Source organism: Pieris rapae, chromosome 7 (assembly GCF_905147795.1).
Source record: "Pieris rapae chromosome 7, ilPieRapa1.1, whole genome shotgun sequence".
In the NCBI taxonomy this organism is placed as follows: domain Eukaryota; kingdom Metazoa; phylum Arthropoda; class Insecta; order Lepidoptera; family Pieridae; genus Pieris; species Pieris rapae.
The window spans coordinates 4,394,885-4,420,266 of NC_059515.1; the positions used below are offsets into that span (position 1 = coordinate 4,394,885).

The window sequence follows — 25,382 nt, forward strand, 5'->3', positions numbered from 1 at the left end:
AAATTTCATTTCCATTGTGTAAGGCCTATGGCAGTTTATAAAAATGGAAAAAATATTTAATAATTTTAATTAAATAATACTTTTACTGTAAGTAACACTACTCGAGTTAGATTATTATCAGCGTCAAGGTCGCTCATTCGAATCTGACTGTATATGCGTGCGCTATAATACTTGCTCATATTGTGAAATACAATAGTGGGAGATACACAGTCGAAGTCACAAAAATCAAACAAACACAGCATTGAGAAATATCATCGAAACTGAAGCAAAGACAAGGTTTATAGATATGTACTGATTTTTTTTTAATTTATCCTGTGGCAAATCTATAAAATATTGACCAGATCGTAAACCTCTATTAGCGTAAACCAGTAACCCTTATATATACGAGACAAAAGCTCTATATGAACTATTCTATCGTCCTTATGAAACTAACTAAGATAATGTGTGTATGTTTGAAATAAATAAAAAATAAAAAAAACTCATCAACAAAGTCTTATCTTACAAACCTTAGTAAGTTAGCCCTTGGTTTGCGGTTTGGTTTGGTTTGGTTAGTTAGCCTTACAAAATAATGGCATACGTAGAAGCCTTATTGGCTAGTCCATTCACAATACCTCCGTATATATGACTATAATAAAACAAAAGATTTCTTAAGTAACATTAATGTACTGGTGCTACTCCATACCCTAAATAGAATTCTTTGACGATTTTTGTCTAGACCGTATCGATATTGTCTTGATGATCCACAATTTTTTTTATAAATATGTCTCTTGGTTTTGACCAATTTGAGATATTTAAGTCTAATATAATAATATAATAATTAGTTAAAATAAATAAAACATGCCCATAGAGATGAAAATCCATTTGACACATCCGGCCTTTGTTAGAACGACCTCAGGATTAAGCCAATACAGCTCGCTTTGAATTAGCTAGTTTAGCTAATATGTACTGAAAGTCGAAACCCGCTGATCATCGGCATCAATCAGTTCGCGATATATAAAACTTTAAACTAGTACCGTGAGCAATACTAATTGTTAGAATTTAAACAGCACTGAGCAATAAGTCCGTGTTATCTCCAGGCGTACATTAGAGCTAAGTTTTATCGTGGCAGGATTTAGATGCAAGTTACGACGGCTCATTGTTACTTAAGTACCTACTACGTGACACAAGTGCCTTCTCCAAACCTCTACAACTCAGGAGTAAGGAATTGTACGTGAAATACTATTTCTATTTAAGTTTTTTGCCGTTACAAAGTTTTTAAGCTCACTTAAAAAAATCTTAGTACTTAATACAAGAAGTAACTTTGTATTGTCTATTGTCTTTTTTATTACTGTGTTTTAAGAGGGAGAGTATATTATAAATAATCGTATAGTGTTTAGTTTGTGTGAAGTAAGAGGCGGGTCGGATATTATAATATTTATTAAAAGCGTATATCAAAATACCATACGTTTTGTAAATTGTTGAGAGCGGAAGCAAAACATGCATAACGACTTTCCAGCGCTTCCGGTTAACACCGAGTTTCCGGCATTATCTGCCTAATACACTGTTTTTGTAAACTCATTTTAATAAATTGCTTAGTTATAGGCGGAATTTTACAAAATCACTTTATATATTGCATGTCACACTCACTTTGTAATATGATGATGATGTCACTATTTAACTAGATGTCTAAATAACTAGGTTAAAGGGAATTTCAAACGATTTTAATTTTGAACGTGATAATTTTATTAGGTCAACTAGTTAAGAAAAAAAACGTGTATTATAATCCTTATAATAATGATAAAGATTGTTAGAAATTCCTAAATGGTCACGAAACACGCGATATTTCATAACGCGATATTATTTCACGAAATACCAACTCTTACAAGCAAAATTCTTACATAATTCTGTTACTAGTTTCTTCAGCCATAATTAAAGTCTTGAATGCAGACTTTATAATTTCATACAAAGTATTCTTAAGTTTTTGATATAAGCGATAAATGTTTTTATACCACAGATACTTAAAACTTAAAGCATAATCAGAGTTAATAAATCAATGGTATGATGATCATAGAATTGAAAATAATTCTACTCGTATATATGCCGTTTCTAAGATTTCGTTACATACGTAATGTATTATGTAGGTAACTTTACAAAGACCCTTTGCAATCTTTCCATAGGTGTAATTCAGAAGGGTCCTATAAGGGGTCTATAGATTCAATAAATTGTAACTTCGAAACAAGTTCTAAGCTGGTGAAATTTATTTATGTTCTTAAGGCTGGAAAAAAATGTACTTCATTTGTTACAAACATTCTGTTTAATAATTTTTATTTACCCTTATATTTTAAAAACGTAAGATATGATTGTTTGCTCCACAGTTACTAAGCATACATTAACAGCTTTTCCGTTAATGCATATATATCCTTTGCTCAGCAGTATTGCTGAACAAAGGATATAGAAAAAAATGCATTCATATAAAAACATGGATAATATTACGTAAAGTGTGAAAAAATAGTAATAAAACTCCCGGAAATAAACACAAATATTATAATAAAAAAAATTATTTACATTAAATAATAGGCAAAGATGGAATAAATAATATTTTCAAAAAGGTTCAAACATTTGCAAAAGGGAAAAAACAATAAAAAAAATCAATACAATTAACTAAGTAATATCTAATTTGGCTGTGTTGTGTGATGATGTAAAATGAGAGTATGAGGGTAAGCGATGGTGTGTATGTGAGGTAAGCTCACTAGTATGATTCAGGTGATTTTCCGTTATTGAAATCATTAATACACCTTTTAAAGATATTATGATAGCTTACACAAGGCTTAAATGCTTGTATGTCCAGGTTATCTATTATTATTATATATTACAAAAAAGTCCACGATACCCTTTGATTATTAACCATTATTATAGCTATTACATATTTAACAAATTAAATATCCATACGAGCAAAATATTCAAATAACTTTAAAAGTCGATAGAAATATAAAGAACGAAACGACCGCGTACTTATATTAAAAGTCCTCCCGTCTCAAAGTAAAAGTAATTATGAAAGTTAACTACAACTTAGACTTACTATAATAGGCTGATATCGGTATTATGCGAAAATAGCTTTTAAACTTTTCAGTCGAACAAGGCCTCTTCACAGACATTTCAATGATAAGCTTGCACTTCAATCTATTGACTACGCGTCGGGTACAGGATTATGTTTAATTTTATCTAGCACTCAGCTACATTACATATACATAGACAATACATACAATCTAATAAGTTAGTAGGTAGGCAATTTAAGCACGAAGAATTTACTAGCATTCCACAGGAATATGTAGAAATAAGCGGGAACACAAGAATAGTATCCATAAAACCACGTACGTTGTGGTTATTTATAACCCATAAATAAACGATTACGTTAAAAAATCGGTTGTCTGTGAACTCGGTTTACAGACGATAGTTGAACGTGACAACGTCATTAGAATATACTGATGGAATGGTTGCATTTTTCAATATTAAATTTTAACTTTATTTGTTTGATAGATATTCTGTATGGATATGGAGAAGGAGGTAAATGGAAATCACAATTGAAATATATCAAGTTACAGTTTTATTTGTACGCATAAATACAATTATATCATTTTTTACGAACAAACTCTGCCGAACGCGGAGGCCGATTGTGCCTCTTTGTCGCTCGTTCCGCGCTCTCGCTTGCACTTTAAGTCTTAAATGGAACGCGTCAAAGCGAGGTAACGCCGCATGAGTCATGTCTTTTTGTGCGTGCAGCCAGCTCCATCGAATTATAAGACGTGGTCACGTCAAAAACTAACAGTAACATAACAATTTGAAGCATACAGCATTTACGGACCAAGTATATATACGGAATTTAAAGAGCGAAAGGGTTGCGTCTACTCATAAATTAATCAAACTTTTGTTGATAATTCAGTTAAACAAACACAAAGTTTTGTTTTAAATTGTTCCAAACTTGCAACTGATAAACTTAAAACTTGATACGTATTATGTATTATGTTAGGATAGGTATTTAGAAGCGAAAAACCGTACCTGTTTCTAAAATATATCAGTTTCCAATAGGTGTTTGAAAATGTGATTTAAGCAAAGAAAACACAGTTTTGTTGAAACAATACGCTAGACAAGTTTAGGGTATTTGCTTTTACATTAATTGATCGGGTAAGTTACATAAACTTACTCGGAAACCTATTTTCCTTGGAGAATACTTGGGGTCGTGTAGGTAGTAGACAGTAAATAATATTCACTTCCGATTTATGATTAAAACATAACATGTATATGAATGTATTATGTTGAATAAAGAAAAAAGGTTATATAGTCTTTGATGAAAATTTTCTATAAATAAGAAAAGTACATTACCAGTTTTACATTTCCGTAACATACAAGTACACCTAGGGTCTGTACAAGGGTCGCATTTACAACCTTCCACTGCTGTAGTTTGCTTTGGCGATGACGTTCCACCTGGCACCTGGTTTTAAAAAACATTAAATATTAGACTTTGAATAAAGCTTATAATGTGGTACACATCTGTCATAATATCTGTCATATCATCATCATAACCTAATAGGACGCATTTTTGGGTTCATCATTTGCGTAAGAAACATTTTGATGTAATGAATTTTGTATCATAATTTAAAATATTACTTAATGAACGCACGTTCGCGACAGATTTGCCTGCTCATTGATTCGTTATATTTCGACATCATGTAGGAATTTTAATGGATTCAACAGTAATTACAGCATAGGCTTTCTATGACTTAAGTTTATGCAAAATACGTAAGTTAAGTTATGCGTTTATATCATGATTATTGTTCAGGATAAAAAGTCTAAAAAAAATTGTTGCAATTACCCACAGTAACAAGGGAAAGTAAAATCGAGACATTTTCCGACATTATTTCACTTTTCTAACACACAATTAGAAATATCCAAATTAGCATATGAAGTATCTCTCTAACAAGATCTTCGGAATATTTTCATACGAAACTAAAAATCCTATTTTTAAATGGCTATTGGAAATGGTTACAATTGTTCATATTAATGAAGATTCCTATTAAAAAAATCCATAAATATTAAATTTACTTACTACTTTATCTGACCTTCCAAATCTTAGATCATCATTTATCATTAATAAAGCTAAAAGACTTACTTTCTGTTCTAAGCTCGGCCCCAGAGTAGTAATTTTCATCTTATCAATATCACTTGCCCCATCTGATATGATATTCAAGTCTGCTTTGCTAACGCCATCTTCTATCAAACTCTTAAGGCCGTCTAGTTCTTTACTTTTCTCTCCGGTGAATGAATAGTTCTCTCTCTTCTCCTCTTTACTAGGTTGAAGTGTAGTATCGATATGTTTAATATTATTACTAAATCTAGTGGACGGGGCAACTTCTAGCTCCGCGGAGAAGGAGACGTCCTTTTGGTAGAGGACATCTTCTTTCACAGGCGCCTCAGTGGCCTTTGTGGAGTTGATTTCTGTGAAAATAAAGAATTATGTTTAGGGGAAGAATCATCTCCTTATCTTGTTAATATTTATACGAAAATAAACTTCTATAGTACTGTCCAAAATCAGAGGAGGTCAAAGCTAAACTCGCTACCGAAAATAATGAAGGGAGAGTTATCGTAAATCTAGTAAACAACGACTACCATGGTCGTATGTTAATATGTTTAGATTTGCTTTGATGTTAAATTAGGAATTAGTGAACAATTTTAAAATAACCTATTTTAAGTTATTTGTTCTTTCAGGCTTAAATGACAAATTCATAAGAATTAGTTTGAATTATGATGATCATAGTCAAGTGGACTCTTTTCTAAGTCAATTCATTGAACACAGTTCATTCATGAACGTCCTCAAATCATTTGCATTTTTATTTGTAAGTACTCCATGATAAGGGACTTAGGTTTTAAAACGGTTGAGTTGGTCCGTTACGAAGCGGGGATATGAAGTAAATCCGAGGTGATACTGCCAATATTAATACACACCTAAAGTGATTTTAAATTTGCTAGTGACTCGCTCTATTTTTATGACAGCATTTTGAGCCTCTTTTAAGCTATGTTATAGAAGTACATTGCACCGTAACATAGCAAAGCCTTAAGAAAGTTATCTTTAAATAAAGTTTCAGCGCATACATTTTGTTTTAAAACTGTCGCCCAACTTAAAGTCAGCTATTAATGTAAGCTGCAGCGGCGTGTACTCGTATTAAGTTGAAATACTTCACCCGCGTAGTTCAGTGGTTGCAATTCATTTGATACTGCATTATGGTAGCGTCAAAATACAAAAAAAAACTTTTTATGCATGGCTTAACGAATATTGAGGTGTTTGTAATTGTTTTTATGAGAAAGTCTTGCGGTTTCACGATTAATGAAGAACCTGGAAAACTTTGTATCTAATAATTAATTATATGTACTACACGTTTTTAGGTTAAAAGGTGTAAAAGTTTTTGTCTATTTCAATACTAAACTAGCGTATACCTAAACGCATGCAAAGTTATTTTTCGTCTCAATAAATAATAATACTTTCTTATATCTAAGGTCGTTGACGCAAGTTCTAAAAATAAAAACATAATGATTAATTTATTAACATTTATTTCAAGGCTTTAAATATAAAAATAATAGCTCTTTCATCCCACGCTTAAAAGGGCTACATGAATTTTTGCACCGTTTTATTTCTAAACATTTATGTAAGCTCGCAAAAGATCAAAGAACGTGTTGTTGAATATTAGAAAGGCTAAGGATTGTTACTCCGAAGATAAGTAATAATATTTACGTGTCACATCTTGAAACCTACGTAAGAACATACTTAAGTATTACTTAAAATGTTTTATATTTAATAGGGTATAGATAAACTGCTAAAACTTACTAAAGGAAAACATCGCGAGTAAACCGACATGTCTTAGACCCAAAAGGTCGACGACGTGTGTCAGGCACTGGAGGCTGATCACCTACTTGCCTATTAGATTTAAAAATGATCATGAAACAGATTCAGAAATCTGAGGCCAGGACCTAAAAGAGGTTGAAGCGCCACTGACGTTTTTTATAGATAAAACTAAATAAAATACATAAATAGATATAATATTATCAACATGTCTAAGCGACAGTTCTTAATTAAATATAACCAGAATTTATAAAGATATTCATAGTTTATTCATTACTTCACTGTCTGTTACCAAAAATAAACAACATTCGTACTATTAAAAGTATAATCGATGCAATCATTAGAGGTAAAACCTCTTTTGATTATATTTTGTTATACTATCGTAATGAAGATAATTTTTTTCTAGCAATACGCCATATTTAATAATCTGTGTAACGGCTTTAATATAATTATATCATTATTAAAAACAAATGTCAATCGTTAACAACGCCGAAACCAAACTTAATAGTTAGTAACTTTTCGTGATTATACACAATTGTACGGTAGTTTGAACCAAGCAATTGCCCCAAGCATTAGCTGAAAACGCATTAAACTGCATAAAACCGACAAAATTCACTTCATAATCGCAATGCAGCCATCGACTTAAGCCGAGTGCATACAATCAGCACGTTCACGTTCTCGACGTTTGCAGCGACGAATTCAAGTACTATTATCGTCAGAATGGCAGTCAAGACGCGGATTCGTTAGCACTTTTAACTGGGCTTACAGGCATTTTGTATTTACATTATTTAAAAGAAATTAGCCTCGGCACATCTTGGCACATTTTTACGTATTTGTTGCGGCCTAGATTGGTCGGTTGGTTGGTAGAAATATGCATTATTGATTTTTCATTTGATTTTGCAACATATTCAGGCATTTCTAAATATGTTTCTGTTATATGTTATTTTTGTAATATTCCCTGTACAAAGAGTCTGGAAACGTTTTCCAAATCTAAGTTATTGCTAACTATTAGCTTTATTAACTGGACGTAGAAGTAAAAGAAATGGTCAAACTGTCTAGTTCAGGGTTCATAACACTGAAATTATTGTTATAGCAAAAATAGCACTGCAAAGTGTAGGGCGTCTCCCTACGTACGTTTTCGAAACATAAATTATTGTAAAATATTTGCCATTAAATTATTAACAAGTCGTAAAAGTGAGTAAATATTTTGGCGCTATTGGCCGAGATGCCAAGATGTCAAGCCTCCAAGAGATAAACAGAATACGTACAGGCGTTTATCTCTAAGCTCCAATGTATTAAATACTATCGATAGAGCGCTGACAATACACTATTTATGCAGAATATTCTTCAATGCGAATGAAATTGCATTTCTGCAATATATTCTCCATTGTAATACTTAGGCTTACTCTCGGTTTGCTATATCTTGTATTCTCATAATATTTTGTGATATAAGGATTTTATGTAAGTTGTTCTGTATTTTGTCGAACGTGATTTGTGTTAATTTTTAACGAAAATAATCAACCGGTGACAAATATGTAACAGTCTTCGCAAATTTTTTTTTTGAGGATTTATATTTTTGTGTTTTCTTAGAAGATTTTTTAAACTGTAATGTATAATATAATACTGTGTTTCTTATATATTACTAAGAAAATGTTCTATAAGCCAACAGGATATCCTTTTGTGGCCTTCACACAGTTAGTGATAATCGAATTTTGCCTAACCTGTTAGACCTTCGTTAGACTCAAAATAACACGAGCCCATGTTTGAGTATTGGAAAAATGTCTGTCATTAATAACGTGTGGCTGTGATTAACGACCAGTCATGTCGTTAACTGGCATCTTTCATTTTCAGGATTCTTTTGAAAATATGGAACAGGGCGAGCGTCTTTTGCTATATTATAGTTATAATCAGGTAAATCATTAATATCAATATAGAGATTGGCCACTTTCGACACTCTCAATGCCAGAGTCACTCGCAGTTGCCGGCCTTTTCAGAATTGGTACGCTCTTTTCTTGAAGGACCCTAAGTCCAATTTTAATTTTTCTAAGAACCCGTGGTCAATGTCAAATATTTAACAGTTTATAACAATTGTATACTTTGAAACCCATGCTCGAGCAGCTAAAATACTTTTCGATACTAATAATATCGATTAATATAAAAATGTGACAAGTCTAATATCTATAACTTTTCATTCAATCTACGATCAGGCTTTGCCAAGGTTTTTTGATTAAAGTGATTGTCTTTGTATTTCTTTTGTATATTTATATATGTAGTGTTTGTTTTATTGAAATACATGCTTTTCTTTCTTTTAAAGTATTTTTGAAGATACTGGTACTTCACCTTTTTTTTTTACTTTACCTAAACAGCCGTAGCCGTCTACGTGTAGCACATAGCCGGAACCACACCCGCATTCGTAGGTGCCGTCGTGTAACTCGCTGCACAGTTGCTCGCACGGGCTACCCTCACCGCACCTTCCTGTAACAATATAACAATACTTAGCCCCGTTCCAACTTAGCAAAACATCTACATTTAAAACTAATTTAAATAAATAAATTCCTATTATAATTTTATTGATACATATTTGTATAAATATTTTTGTTAAACAGATGGCCATTGGAGCAGGGCTTTCATAGAAGGAAGGCCGAGGATTAGTCGGATGTGTAGGAGAACCTCTCATAAGGTGGATGGAAGGTGCTAAATTTGGGGTAAAGCCAGAGAACATATAGAGCTGTATCATATAGTTTATAAGTGAAACCTGTTGTGGATACATCTAATGTGTTTATTTTATGTTTTATTTTTAACTTTATTTTTATTGTCAAGCTGTATCCGTTTTGTTTCCAAATAAATAAATAAATAAATAACACATCCTTTAGGAATACTAGGGAAAGGCCTGTCCAGTGGACTTCGAAGATAATACACAATGGAAAAATATGATTCATATAGGCCAATTCAATAGCAAAATGTCATCAACCTAAACCACTGAACACAAATAAAAATAGTATAAAATAGTCATCAAATAAAGATTTCGACACAACATCGATAAAAAACCCCGTATTTACTGTATGTGCGATTATACAAAAAACAGTCGGTAGCATTCGTGCCAATAGCTGCAAAAAGGTGCACGACCTAAAGCTATGATAAACGATCGTAAACGAGAATTGTCGAACATTAATTCTATGTTTTTGTGCTGGTTATAGCCGAAGCAAGAAAATTTTCATTGATATCCACATTCGATATTTAAACATAAGTTGTGTTGCCGGAATGTTTAACGCTGTTTAAAAATTCACTTTTCCCTTTTCAAATTAATTTGAACGTTACACTTTTTCCCATTCCAACTTCAAGATGCCCATTCTCTCTAGTACAAATTTATAACATTCGGGCTATTGGATCTCCTACAGTTTTTCTTACACTTTAATAAAAACATTTACTTATTGTCTGTTGAATGTGTTGTGAATATGGAAATAGCGAAACCATAATCTTATCATATTATATCATTATTTTATTCCTTCGTCCAAATTATCGTTCTACATATACATATTCAGCAACAAAGCTCTAACTTAAAATACATATATAACGTTTCCATAATATGCATAGTAGGTATTCAAATAAATGTCGTTTACGTGTCTAGGTTGGTTTAACCAGTTCCACAACTATTAGACAGGAATATTCGTCTTCGTTCTGTATAATAGAGCTGTCACGGAGACACGGGTTGTACAATTAAACTTTCACGTTTAATGATATTTTAGTAAATGCTTTTCGTATGGAAACGTTCTTTTGCCGTGACTAATTATATAAAATATACAGGAAAGAGTAATAGTAGGTAGGGTTAGGTGTGAGTTAATACACCTTAGCGGTGGTCCACAAGTATAGGAAGAGCTGTACTTGTATCCCTTACAAAAGGCTCTTCCAGAAAATATCCAGTCAAAACGTTGCAATTCAGTCCCTCCAGTAAATAAGCATTATCCTCCTGAAACTACGGCCAGCTGCTCAGGTGTGACTGAATGAGTAGGTTCTTAGTTCTCTACAGTCGTCAGTCACATTGTTAAAATCAGCAAACAGTGATGTGAAAGGCAATTGTAAACTACCACAATATTTTTAACCAGGATACCATCAGAAGTCGCTATTGAATGTGCCCATGGGCGGCGAGCCTGCTACCTGCTTCCTGTTCTATAAAATAAATGATCGCCAGTCTTTGGAAGGAAATGGCACTATAAGAACAAAGGATAAGAAATAAATTACTTTTGTTTTTGTTAAGTAACTAATATAATAAGTAAATTCACACATTCACACACACACAGAATATACTTATTAATCTACTATTATATTTAATGTACTAAACCATTGTATATCATTTTTGGCACAATGAAACATCGGAAATCATAATTCATAATCCACCACCTTATTCCTGTACATATCCTCACAATACAGCCTACAACTATACATTTAATAGGTCAAACAAACACTATACAAATTGCAATTGTAATAACGTAATCCGAACGCGCCTATAATTTGCGCTAGTAAACAAATTAGGCATTTCGGCGCCCTAATTACGAGGCACAAAGCAATCAGTCTGTGCCTTCCTTTGAATATTTTAGCTAGTATTTATCTTCACATGGTAGGATTACGTATGAGAAAGGACGATTTCTCTTGTGTTAATTAAGGGGCTAATTTCGTATGACAAATTTGGGGTACGTTGAAGTTTGTAGTAATGAATCTAATACCCAATTTTTTAGAGTTTGTGTGTCAGCCCTGTCTATTATAAACTTATATCTGTAAATTCTTTTTAAAGGTGACGTTTAGGTTTTATTTAAACTCACGAACATTTAAATTAATAGTTAATTTAATATTTTCACCGTAAACGCAGTAACACTACATCACATAGCAATATCAATACTGAGATTTTACACAAGTTTGCTATATTATCGTAATGTACATCAAGCTACATTAAGATTGGATGACATTGTGGCGAGTTATAATACCACACCTCTTTTTCATCGCGGCTGTTTTACCATTAAATGTGACGTCATGATCGCGGTTGCTGGGGCCTGCACCCACACCGCGAGCAACGAAACAAAAAAACGACAGTGCGAAATTAGCTACTAAACGCGGAAGCTGTGCGCACGAATATGATTGTTTTCTTTACGCTTTTTTTATTGTTTTCTTTACTCTTTTTCATTTCTTATTTGCTTTCATGTAATTTTTTTTACTTTGTTTCTTTTCTGTGTTAATTATAATGTAAGTGTTTAAGACCGTAAGAAGTTTACTGCCTAGCCTAGAAACTTTAATCAAATGGTGCTCGCCTCACACATACTGACATTAAAAGTCTGTAACTGTAAAATACCAATCAATTATTCAATTATTTAGTTCTCGCCATTCAACGGCTTCGGCTATTAAATACATCTAACATTCACAGACTAAGCAATGCACTGTGGGTAATATGTACTTTACTATATTTATCATATGTTATATATAATGTATGCTAAAGCTATTTGTTAGACGGATCCTATTCAATGTGGCATATATAGCTTATACAGGCCTCAACTGAGGCAAACTCATCTAACATTAATCAAGCGATTAGGACTAATTAATATGTGCTGACATATTAATTAGGAACTTTGAGTTATAATTGTTAATTATTAAAGTTGTTTGAGAGAATTTATAGTGCTTTGATATTTTCGATTTAGATATTTTACTTACACTGCTCTATTTCATTGTAATTTTTCAACCAACACAATGTATATGAAAGTAGCGACCAGGATATCTTATCTTAACTTTCAGCTATAATTAATTATTTACCAAAAAGGGAGGGCTCTATGATATATGTTGTTATGAAGTTTACTGGTAGAATAAAAATAATTTCGCCTAAAACTAAAATTAAGTCCAGGTCGATTTAATTTCTTTATTTATTTATACATAATTGCCATAATATACATAATTATACTTTTAAAAATACACAAAAAGTAAGTTAGGTAACATAATTAATTAGGCAACGGGCGGCCTTATGATTAACAAGCGATATCTTCCGGGCAACCCTAATATGGAACAATAAAAAAGTAACACCTACAAAGGGTAAAGTACAAGAAATGATTAATTAATTAACAAAAATATACTATAAATAACATTCAACTATAACTAAAATTAAATAAAATAAAACCCAAAGAAAAGTTGATTTAATTTAAAACTGCCTGGATTCTAAGCCAACCCTATCGGAAGCGTTTTTGTTTTGAAATTCGTTTGATCAATATCGTTATGTCAAACTAAGCGTGTTACTTGATTCATTGAGCGAGCTGATTTCATTATGGGCCTATTCAGTGTATCACTAATTGGCTGATACTACAGGCGCCTGAGATGTAAAGGGATGAATATTCTTTCGTTTTACTTTTTTTCAATATTCCTGCAGAGTCTTGAAACCTATTAATATATTTTGTTTTATGCTAAGTTATATGCAAAGTTAATGTGACATCAAAAGTAAAGATTCGAGTCAGAGAACAACGCAAAAAGGCTTCTTAAACGTTTGTAGAGTTTAATGTCGTCAACAAAGAAACTGTTGACTTAGAGCGCTTCCGTCGGCATTACAAGCGACTTTTGCATATTTATTTAAAAGCGATATTTAAGATGTGAGTCGTTTGAAACAAGCAATCATCGTAAATACCTCAGGCTTGACAAACTTGACTATATATATATATACATATATTGTCAAGTATATATAATATAATTGGTCACGGCATCACACGTCAATGGTTGGATCGATTTCGCTAATTCCTGTTTTTATTTTTTTGTTATTGTCAGGACTCAGGAGAAGGTTCTTATGAAAGAAAAAATATAAAAAATTGCGCGGAAAATTAGAAAAATTTAGAATAAGATACCATATTAAGTAATCCTGACTTTTGTTATGCCAGCCAATTTGGTCTTCTTTTTCTTAAAGATAAAAACAATTAAGGTCGAAATTTCCGATATGGCTTTTCGTTCATAAATAGGTTTTAATAAAAAAAAGTGAAGCTAAACTCGAAAGTCTTTTAAACATATCTGTTGCATTAATGTCATATAAAAATAAAATAATTATAAAAAATTAAAAATAGCAAATTGACGATTACATTTAAGGTGAGTTAAATATTCCTTTATAATACATTTTAAAAAACCTTATCAAACCGTTTTCCTATTAAAATTGTTGAGAAATTCATAACTTAATGACTTCAATATGAATTCTTTACAGCAATAAACGTAGCGGTCGGCTACATAGAGTCTACAGCAACGGTTCTACGATTGATTTTATGAGTGCTACGGCGTAGCTGTGGCCACAACTTGAGGTATGATTCGAATCTCGAATAGATAAGCCTTCGCGTCGAATGAAAGTTATATTGTATCTGGCTAATATCTAGCAGTATTGGTTTACGTTTTCGTAGCAGTTTCAATATATTTTAGGTATATAAGAGAAGCTATGTTTTGAAACATACTTTAATATATAAAACATATTTTTTCTAAATTATACGTAACTTCATTACATATATAACATAAATTCAATTTACATACAGGATATACATTTAACCACTTGATTGTAAAGGGGCTTTAGCATGCAACTACCATCCCTAAATTCTTAGATGTTACCAACACCATCGTGACAACATTTGTCAGATAAAATGCTGGTCAATTCCTGTCTATGACATATAAATGATCAAGCTAACTAATGCAATTTGAGGCCAACATTAATAACCTTGTGATAATGTAATAAAACAGAGGTGTCACTAGCTCTGTTTTTTAAATAAATCTCATAGATTATTGAAGTTTCGTCCTTTTACCTTTTTATTGATGGTATAGAAAAGCTAATTTTGAAGTATCATATGTTTAAAATTGATATCCTTAAAAATATTTTTTAACAAGAGCATCATAGTAATGAAATCTATAAAACTTAAATCATAATGTAATATAATTAAAATATTTCCGAGTTATAATAATGAAGCAGTGTCTGTGTAAGTGGAGTTGCTGTTTGGACTGTCTACTAGTTTAGAGTAATGAAGTTTGTTCACAAACAAAAAGTTATGATTGTTCGCGCGGTACACTTCTCTTGAATTACCTCGTACGTTTTGCGTTAGTAAAATTAAATAGGTTTTTTATGGACTTTATAATAACTGTATTTAAATTTCGAATATGACATAAAGATTCCCTTATTTTATTCATATTCGAAATTTAAAGACAGTTATTGAGTCGTCGATAGTAGACAGTCGTCAATAAAGATACGACATCTTGCTCCTACTGTCCAGGAATGAAACTCAACCCGTTTATTTGGGAAATATGATGTACATTGCGTTGTTTACGATAGCAACAAATGGGCATGTTAAGGCAGCTGTGACTTAGCTAACTTACCTTTAACTTAAGAAAACTACGCAGGGAAACTGTCTTACTAGTATAAATATAATCAGTCAAACTAGATGCCTTTACAAATCCTTGTTGGATAGCCATTAATAATTTAAAAATACGAATGCCTGATTTGCTTTGAAAAGTACGTGATTTTTTTCCAGTTTTAGTTGTTAGACCAAGGATGCAAGCCATTGTGAATTTTTTATTTTATTTTTATTTTAGTTGGCTAAGTATTAAATATGAATACCTATAGTATTGGTAAAAAACTTGCTTCATTTTTCCCGTAAGTATGCACAAATCAATGATTTTTTATTACTTAAGAAAAAACCTTGCGTTGAAATGATGCTAATTGACTTTAAGAATAAATAAAGGACAAATGAACATTAACTTAATAAATAATAATAAAGATCGAAGGAATTGTTTGGGAACTGTATTTAACAGTCGAGGCCCAGTGCTTAGTGGCACACACACAAACATATTTAAAGTTTAGCTTTTTAGTTAGAAGGTTCTCAGTGATCCTGATTTAGGATAAAATGTACATTATGTTTCAATCACGAAAAATTTCTGTTAAACGTTTTTTGTAAAACTTTTTTATATGAAAATATAAACAAGTTTTACGTATATAAAGGAGTTAACGTACGTAATAAATATATATTATGTATATTAAAAAATATTTTGCGTTCCCAAAACGAGTAAATTATATCAGTAAAATCTGATAAAACTCTATCGTTTTGCAATGTAATTAACAATTACTTAACTGACCTGATTAATTCGTAAAAGGGTGAAACACAAATTGGGGTACATTACTGAAATTATTCAAACAATTGAATTTGAAGATATAGATAAGAAGAGAAGGATAGAATTATCGCTCCAAGCTAAAATATGTCTAAGTAACCTGATAACCTGAGACTTGATATTATATTTGTATATGAGCTATTAATTATTTTAGAATATATCCAAGGCATATTTATCACTTTAAACACACATTTTCTTCAGGTATCTTTATGACCGAAGGTTGCCTGTTAACAAGTTGAATTGCTAGCATCTAGCGCTAGTCGAAACAGTTCATCGGCGGATGTGACGCTGTGGTCCACTTCCGCACGTCAACCACGACTTCCGTCAACGTCACCCCGTCTCTTGTATGGGTTTTTTTCCCGTCAAAACCTGCAACAAGTTATTCATGACGTGTCGCTAATGCGACCTTTTGCCATTGAACAGTTTTAACTCACTTTTTCAATTAGCTTAAAATGCAAATGTACTGTAATGTATGCAACGTGTTTATCATTATTAAATGTACACACACGTTGCATTAAGAGACAAAAGAAGGGACCAAAAATAAGAATTGAGACAGGAGCAGATCGAGGTATATGTAACGTTAATTATTGACTTATCCTACAATGTTCATTGCTCAATGCAAATCTCATCTAAAGATTGCATTATTAATGTTAAACTTGGAAAAATTATAACTTTAGTTTTTATCTGTTTTTTTATAAGTTTTTAAAAACAGCAATACGGCTCTTAAAAAACGTGTTAAGTTATAAGTTTGTTAACTTCCAGGAAATTAATTTACACGGGACATGTAGCACTTTTAATTGTTGTTGAACATATTAAAGAATTTTTGAAATTAAAAAAAAATATATTTTTAAACCCTCATCATTTACCCTCAATTGGTACTAGCGCATCAAAGGGTCAGGTTCTAGTATTAAGTTGCACTGAAATCGGTCGACACCGAGGTTGTAAATTAACGTGAGATAAATTGCAAGGTACTGTGTTATACTATAATAAGTATAGTTGTACCTTTAATATTTGCTTATCAATATTAAAATTTGGACGCTCTATACATTTGTCAGGTTCACGGTGCCTTTCTTTTTATACAAATGATTTTATTTTGCGACGATTGCCATTATAAGAAGCCTAGATGTATATAAGTTCTATGTTATGTTGTCCATAGAAGTATGAATTGACTCTAATATACCCTTTTCACTTTAAACAATACTGAATATAAACAGGTAGGTTTTCAGTAAGGAACAGTCGGGCAATAAATCTGCCTCGCTTATTGATTTATGTACGAACAAATGTGCACAGATTTCCAACTAAAGTTCGCAGTTGTTGCAATATGTAGTATATACGTATAGATATTTATAGTTCAACCGGTTTAGAGCTATCATAATATAATCTATTGTATATTGGTGTTCACTGTTCACGTTTGATATTTTGTTATGCTCTAGTGCCAGTGGTTTAATAAGGTATTTTCAAAACCATTTCAAGAACCTGCCAAAACGCTTCTCTGGACAAGCGTCGAACCAGGCCCTGTGCCATGCTTATCAACATCTAAACAAACTTGAAGTTTGTGTCTTAATTGTCGTGTTTAAATTACACAAATATTATATTATGATCTTAAACAGATTAGGTCGTCGTCGATTCGACTTTAAGTTTAGATTCCTGGCTGAATAAAAATCAATATATTTGGTATGTTAGGTGGACTCAATTTCCGCAACTAGACTCAAATTTGGTCCGTTTTGCGTAAAGTATTATCAATATATTTATTGCAAAATATTGCTATATTTTTTTGCAAAATATTGATTTTTTACTTACTCCGATACGCTTTTTAAAGCCTAGTATATGTAGAGCGTAATAGGATCTTATAGTGATATAAAAAGTAGTTTGTAAAATCATAGTGACGTTGCATTTTGGCTTGTCTTTATGAACTGGATCTTCTAGAATCAGCTAATACAGTAAAAATTAATGTCCTTTACAATTATATACTATGCACATATAAAATATTATTATATTTAAATATAAGTAATCTTACAACTTATACATTTTAAAAGATAAAACACTAAGACAATACAGGAAGTCAAAACAGATAAACGAAAAATGTATATGAAACAGAAAACAAGTAAGTACATTAATAGACAAACATACAATTAAAAAAACAAAAAAAAATCGAAATTTAATATTTGAACAACAAATAATACTTACTTAAAATTTAAAATTACTATTTAAACAAGAACAAAGTGCTCCCGCTTCTTCAAGTACTTCTTGACATAATTTTTTGAGGTGGAAAAGATCAATATCCTGATAATGGATGTCATAGTTTGATAAAACCCGAAACATTGGCGAATTATGCAGGTAATTCAAGTTTGTACGAGGCACACGGAACAATTTTGTGCATCTTGTCGCATACGGAGGAGGGATTTTATATATCAATCCGCCCATTAAGAATAGCGTGTAAAAATGGCAAGACTTGCTGACTCCGTTGATATTTTAATGTGTCTAAATTAAATTATAAGCAAGAACCTGCATAACTATCAAAACATATTTATAATTTATTTTTTATTATACAAGTGAATTATTTATTATAGCTTTAAAAACGCTGGTAAGCTTTAAATACAGCTTTGAAAAATTCAGGACAATACTCTATCAATGATAAATAATATAATGTTTTAGATATACTTATAAGGACGCACCGTTACTTTCTCATCGTTCCCACAAGCTTCTTAGCAATAATCGGCTTAGAGTATACAGGCTTAAGTGATAAACAATCATATTAACATACTATATGTAATTTATACTGAGAACTCATAGTTTAGTACATGTACAATATTTTTGTATTCGTACTTAAAATATATTGTTGCACGTTTTTTTAAAGATTTTTATTTAATTTAAAAACTTAGGTTTAGGAACATTTTACAGGAAACGAAAAATCTGACATGGTTTATCCGACGCTGTCAGAATACCTTGATAGAATTATTGTAATTGCTAGCTAAATTCTTTTCATTCAAGTATTTTTCTCTGTAATCTCTTATCACACTTATGCTTCTATTAGCGCGTATGGTAGACAACAGTATATAATTGATAAAATTCAACTTGAATAGCTTGAACAATAATAGTTTAACACGTTTTTATCTAGAAAAATTAAATGTTTATTAATATTTTTTTGAAATCCTATTTATTGTGTATTGTCAATATTATAAAACATATTTTAATGAAAGATAAATAAACTATGACAATGTGCAAAGTAAATATCGCCGTTATACTGAAAAAACGTTTTCATTAAAAATATCGAATGGCATCGTTTTAAATAAAATACAGCAAATAGTTTAGGAAACGATTTTCATTCACCGAGCGCAGGTGTCTATTCGAATTAAACGCAGCCATTGCGATTTTATTGTCATTGGGACGGTGTTTTTTCACTTATAAAGTTATCATGTTAATCCCTATAAATAAAAAGACAACCTTTTATTTCTTCTACAGTTTTTGTCAATGATATGGATTATAGTATTTAATAATTTACTGGTGGTTTTAGTAGCTATCTTAACATTTGTAAATGTCCCCAATATGTCAGACGCATGTCGTTTAATCTTCAGGGTGACTGAGTCGATTAGACTTTAATATAAACGTTCATTACCTATAGATTTCGTTACGATAAATATAATGAACGTTTATATGAAAGTTAATAAAAGAAAGTATAAGTAAAGTTAATATAAGAATATAGGTTAGTATAAGAATTTAAAAAACTCAAAACCTTTACGTGTTGGTAAAGTTTTTGAGATTTAATTAGAGGCATCAGAAAAAAATAGTCTGCCCCGTTTTCGGGATTTAGCTAATATTGTATTGTCTTTTATTTACATAACTTTTACACATTTAAAGAAAAACACTTTTTTACGGATAGAGAGGACGGCCTAAAATTATCAAACACCTGGGATCCAATAATATCCAAATTAAAATCTCAAAATAAACAATCCGCGAAAATGGAGGACACCGTGAACAATTTCTGCAAAAACCCTACATCTTTTAGTCGATATCAACTCCGGGGAAATAAATACAGATAACACAACATTTTCTGCAGCTGTAATACTTTTTGACATTTAACACCTTTGTCTTCAGTCACCGTGACCACGCACGCTGTAAAGCACGCGAAACGTCGGTTTAAATTTAAAATTATGTACAAATAATTATAAGTTTAAATACAATAATACATAACTATAATCCGTAAAAAAGTGTTTTTCTTTAAATTTAGCTAATATGTTTTAAAGAAAACAATTTAGCATAGTTAACATATTTATTATAATTATTGTTTGTACTCTATGCTGGAGGTCGTCAGTCTCTTGGCGCGTGTCTTGTTCTGTGCCAGATGCATCAACTCTTCCGCAGTTGCTATACCCGTCCACTCCCTCACGGTGCGAAGCCATGATTTCTTCCTTCTACCAACACGTCATTTATCCTGGATTTTACCCGTTATAATTAATTGAAGGAGGTGGTAGCGGTCATAGCGCAACGCGTGACCCACCTACGCAACTTTTCGTTGTTTAATGCTGTAAATCATTCAATCTAGACTTCCATATGACCAAATCCATGATCAAGCCATAAATAAAGTAAAATAAAAATACCCTTTATTAGAGAACTCGATGGGTACACTAAGTCTATATCAGTTATGTTTTCACTAGTACTCGACCTCCGAGGCAGCGAAGGCCTTCTCCAAATTCTTCCACTTGTCCCTATTTCTTTCGACAATTTTCCAATTTTTAGCTGATTATGAGAATTTTCCAATTTTTTGCCGAGCCATACTTAGCTGAATTTTCCCAATGACTTTAGAATACCAAAAGCTAGCTTTACCAACCAAATCTACTTCAAAGTCTCAAATTTAAATATCACAGCTGTTTTCATAATTTATGCACGGTTTAGAAAACGCGTTTGCACAAATTTTCTGGAGCTGAATCTATTAAACATTTATAAAATTAATTATTCACGACCAAGAGGCAGGTAATACTTTGAATAGTTCTGCTGGGTTTTAAACCCGTACATGCAAATTCGAATGTGGTATGTGGTTTTTTGTATTATTTTTTAATATATAAATACAGAAATTTAATTAGATCGGCAGTTTAAATGAAGTAACGTAACAACTATTTCATGAAATAGTAAACTTTACGGTGTATATATTTTTTAAATTTCTTGATTTAATTAAAAATCATCAATCCTTTCTTAATCGAACATGGAACACACATTTCTGTGTCTCCATTGCTCATATTTAAGGCAAGACATTACTGCTCGATGCATTGCTTTTGATTTTTGTATCTACGATACCGATTAACCTCATGTTTCCCTTCACTACAAGTACGTATTCTGCAGGGTATGGAACTTATCTCTGCGTCACCAATCGGTGGCAAGTTCCAGCCTTGATTTGAACGTTTAAGCATTAGCATTCTCGCGTATTCTCTCTCGAGAATGCTTTAAAACCTGGGTGACTACACAAAGTGAGTCATCACGACAGTCGCTTACCTAATCACTACAAAACGTGCCACAGTATCCTTTTTTCGTTTTACATTCTAACTCACTCGCTAAAATACATAGCCAGTCCTCTGTTCATAAGCGTAGATAATAGACTTATAATCCTAACTGAATGTAGATTGTGCTAAACATTATGTAAATAGTTTGTAAGTACTACTTAAAATGTATTCAGCCGATTGACACAAATGTTTGTCGACTGACTTGTAAATATTATTATTTTAATACTGCTTTATTTTTAAAATCAATAAATCGTTGAACTGATTCCACGAAATTATTTTAGGCTGTGATGAAAGAGATTAATTTAGTTTTATCGATATAATTAAACATTTTATAAATGAGTTTAATTCGAATTTATTAAAATAAAGGCTTGCTAACGCTTATTTACATCAAAGTTTGAATGTTTAATAGTTCGTTGTTTGTAACGCCGTAATTTTCACTGTCTAATTAGGTTCTATTTTTGAATCAATAAATTGTTTGTATATGAAGGCCATATTTACTTTTATTTTTAATTGTCAAGTCTCATATTGTCTATGGCAATGTACATCAGCCGATTAAATTGTATTATAGATGTAAGAAAACAATTTTATTGATACATTTTCAATGCAGGTAAGGACATAAACATTTTATGGAGGCTGACACTTTTAATAACCCCATATAATTTTGTTACAGCTATTTTTGAGACAAATATAGCGCCATTAAATACATTATATACTCATTCCTGAAAGCTTCCTTTATCGTTTAATCAAGTATATTGGCCTGAATTTCTGTCTTTATGTAAGGATGATACAACTAATAATATAAACACTACATTTCTAAGTTTGCTTCCCGAAAAGCAAAGTTAAAGGTATCATTTGTTTAAGAGTGGTAGGAACAAAAGATCACCGACCTAATAAAAAATATCAAATAACAGACAGAACGTCGACAGACGTTAGAAAAATGCGTAATGCGTAATGGTCCCTATAGTCTACAGGAAAGCAATTTATTTCACAGTTTTATTTCTTTAGTATTATTTCTATAAGACTATATGTGAAGATTCTTGATTGGCCCACATTGTTATATGTATATATACATCTATTACTGTATTGTGCTGTTACTATTCGTAATAAATAAAAAAAATATGTTCATTTTATTACCAATAATAAAACATATTTTAATCAACTCTAGAAACTTTAATTAAAAGAGTTATAGAGAAAAATAAAAAGGTTCACAGTTTGTGCTCGAACTTTTACAATATATCCCAATTTCCACAATGAAATTTATAGGGAGTTTTAGTAATTAAAAGAAGTTTAGCAACTATTTAGATTTTGTTTGTATTTATTGGCATGAATATAAATGAATTTATTGCAGGTTAGGTTAGGTTATTCACCTTGATACTACGTGTTTGCGTGTTGTTCCTACACTAATGTAAGTGCATACTCCGCCGCGCCTTGCTAGAGGTGAAACGTTACATATTTAGTAATTTTTTATTGAATTACAATTATGAACTGCTTTAACATATGATAAAGAATTGGGTGTATTTATTATTGGTTGCAGGTGCTCACAAACATTTAGCAAAAAACATGGCGTTCGATTCCTTCTGTTCCGTGTTAAAACCTTATTTTGAAAACTGGCAGTAACTGTAAATTTAGAAGCGCTTATTTATTTTTGCCTTAGTTTCTTAACACAGTTTATCTACATGACTAAATGATATTTTGATTTGATTAATTAGTTAACATGATCGTAACTACAAACTATAGCCTAACTTATTTAGTTTAGTTAACTATGTGACGCTGTACATTTTAGAATGTACAGAAAAGTAAGAACAATGGAAAAAATCTAATCTTATTCATCTAGAATTTGCACGATGACGAATTTGACGAATTTCACACGATGAAAAATAAAGTGTTATTAATATAAATCCTTATAAAACATGAAAGTCATGTTTTATACAGATTCAAAATATTAATTATCAATTATATTAATTTTGGATTGAAAAATAATATATGATAATAAAAATAATGAATGATAATTAAAACGTGAAATCTTTAAGTTTGATCACGTTTTTACTGTATGATTCGTCGTTGTATAACTTGCAACACTATCTTGCCTTGAAAATAATAAATAAAAGCATTTTGGCGGATTCTTGAATTTATGAATGCTTAACTTGAATGATCATAGCTAATACTTAACAGACAGACAGACAGACTTGACATACTTTTGAAGGATTTACAAATGTGGCCTATGTTATTACCAAATATTAATTTCTCTATTCTTACACGTGTACGGCATCGGGTAATACTTTTTGAGACAATTTATTTTAAAATATGAATCACGATTGTCTAAAAGCCCCATGTCAGGTTCATCATCCAATTGTCGTAATGCAAAGTAATATTAATTTAATAAAATAAAATAAAAAATTAATATGGACTATCCAAGACAAAAATAATATTACTTACTCTTTACTTAATCTTTGTTTTACCGTACCAGTAATTCAGATTCCCGTTTAACCAAACTTTTCTGCTTATTAAATAAAAGCCGACTTTACATACAACCGGTATGTAAAGTCGGCTTACTGACGAATGTTGAACGTGACAACGTCATAAGAAAATACTGATAGAATTGTTGCATTTTTCAAAAGAAAATTTTAATATTATTTGTTTGATAGATATTTTGTATGGGTATAGAGAAGGAGGTAAATGAAAATCACAATTGAATTGATCGAGTTACATTTATTTGTACACATTAATACACTTGCACTTCAAGCTTTAAATGGAACGCATCAGAGATAACGACGCGCCGCGAGGTAACGCTGCATGAGTCAAGTTTTTTCGTGCGTGCAGCCGGCTCCATCGAATTATTAGACGTCAAAAATAAATAATAATTATTAAAATATTACAATAATTACCAAACTATTAGGTGATAAATAGAGCCATAAACTCTGTTAAGCTTTATGTCAACAAACGAGATTACATAACAATTATTAGTGGCAACACTATCATCGTGTTAATGAATGGCTGTAATTATCTTAAAGTATATATGCAAATCTACACTTGTATTATAAATATAAATTATTTGTTTTTCGTGTGTTTGTGATAAAGAAACTAAAATAATACTGTTATAAATTTTTTTACTATTGGAATGCTACAAGTGCATTTTTTTAAATCCAGCGGTATAAGAGGTGCAAGAGCCAGGGAATAATCTAAATAATTAAAATATGTTACATGGGACAGGAGGCACGGGCAACTACATCAGGAAGTTTGAAAGTACGTTGCCGGCCTTTATGATTAGTGGTACGTTCTTCTCTTGAAGTCGAAATAGTTCGGTAAATACAAAATTAATAGGATAAATGTTTTTTAGAAATATTTGAGACTTAAGTAAACTATGACTCTCTTTTGTCAAAATCCATGTCTTTTTGTCTACTTTACGTGTCAATTTTTAAAGATACACGCATGGAAAAAGCACGAGGCACCAAAACAAATGAGTCAACTTATTTCACAGGGACAGAAGTACGTTGTACTCTTTCCATTCTTACGTTTTCTTAATTGTTAGCTGAATTCTATAATGTGAACGCTCAGTTGCTTTGACAGTTAGCGATGCGTTGCGCGTTGTAAGCATTTGTGTTTACAATATCTGTGCAGTGTGTATTGTTGAAATAAAATTCAATTGCCTAGATGATATAATATTTCTTTGAAGCATTTAATAAACCACCGCGTGCCAACTCATCCACAGAGTTCATTGTTAGTGTGTGACATAAAAAGGTGCTTTCGGTAAACAAATATAGCTCGACACAAAGACATCCAATCGTTGTTATCAAAGGATCATATTATCATAATTTTTTGTATCATTTTATTGTGAAAACCAATTATATTTCTATACAATCTCGTAT

General features: G+C 31.5%; 1 protein-coding gene across 2 annotated transcripts in view; it reads right to left on the reverse strand.

The window, feature by feature from the left end:
• Nucleotides 1–25,382, reverse strand: part of LOC110993511 (pikachurin) — an 89,546-nt gene that overhangs the window by 23,088 nt on the left and 41,076 nt on the right. For both annotated transcript variants that reach the window (XM_022259810.2, XM_022259802.2), the window contains 3 exons: nucleotides 9,230–9,346; nucleotides 5,147–5,472; nucleotides 4,360–4,468 (listed from right to left, as the gene is read on the reverse strand). In XM_022259810.2, coding sequence (XP_022115502.2) covers nucleotides 4,360–4,468; nucleotides 5,147–5,472; nucleotides 9,230–9,346 — 552 coding nt within the window. The remainder of the gene's footprint in view (nucleotides 1–4,359; nucleotides 4,469–5,146; nucleotides 5,473–9,229; nucleotides 9,347–25,382) is intronic.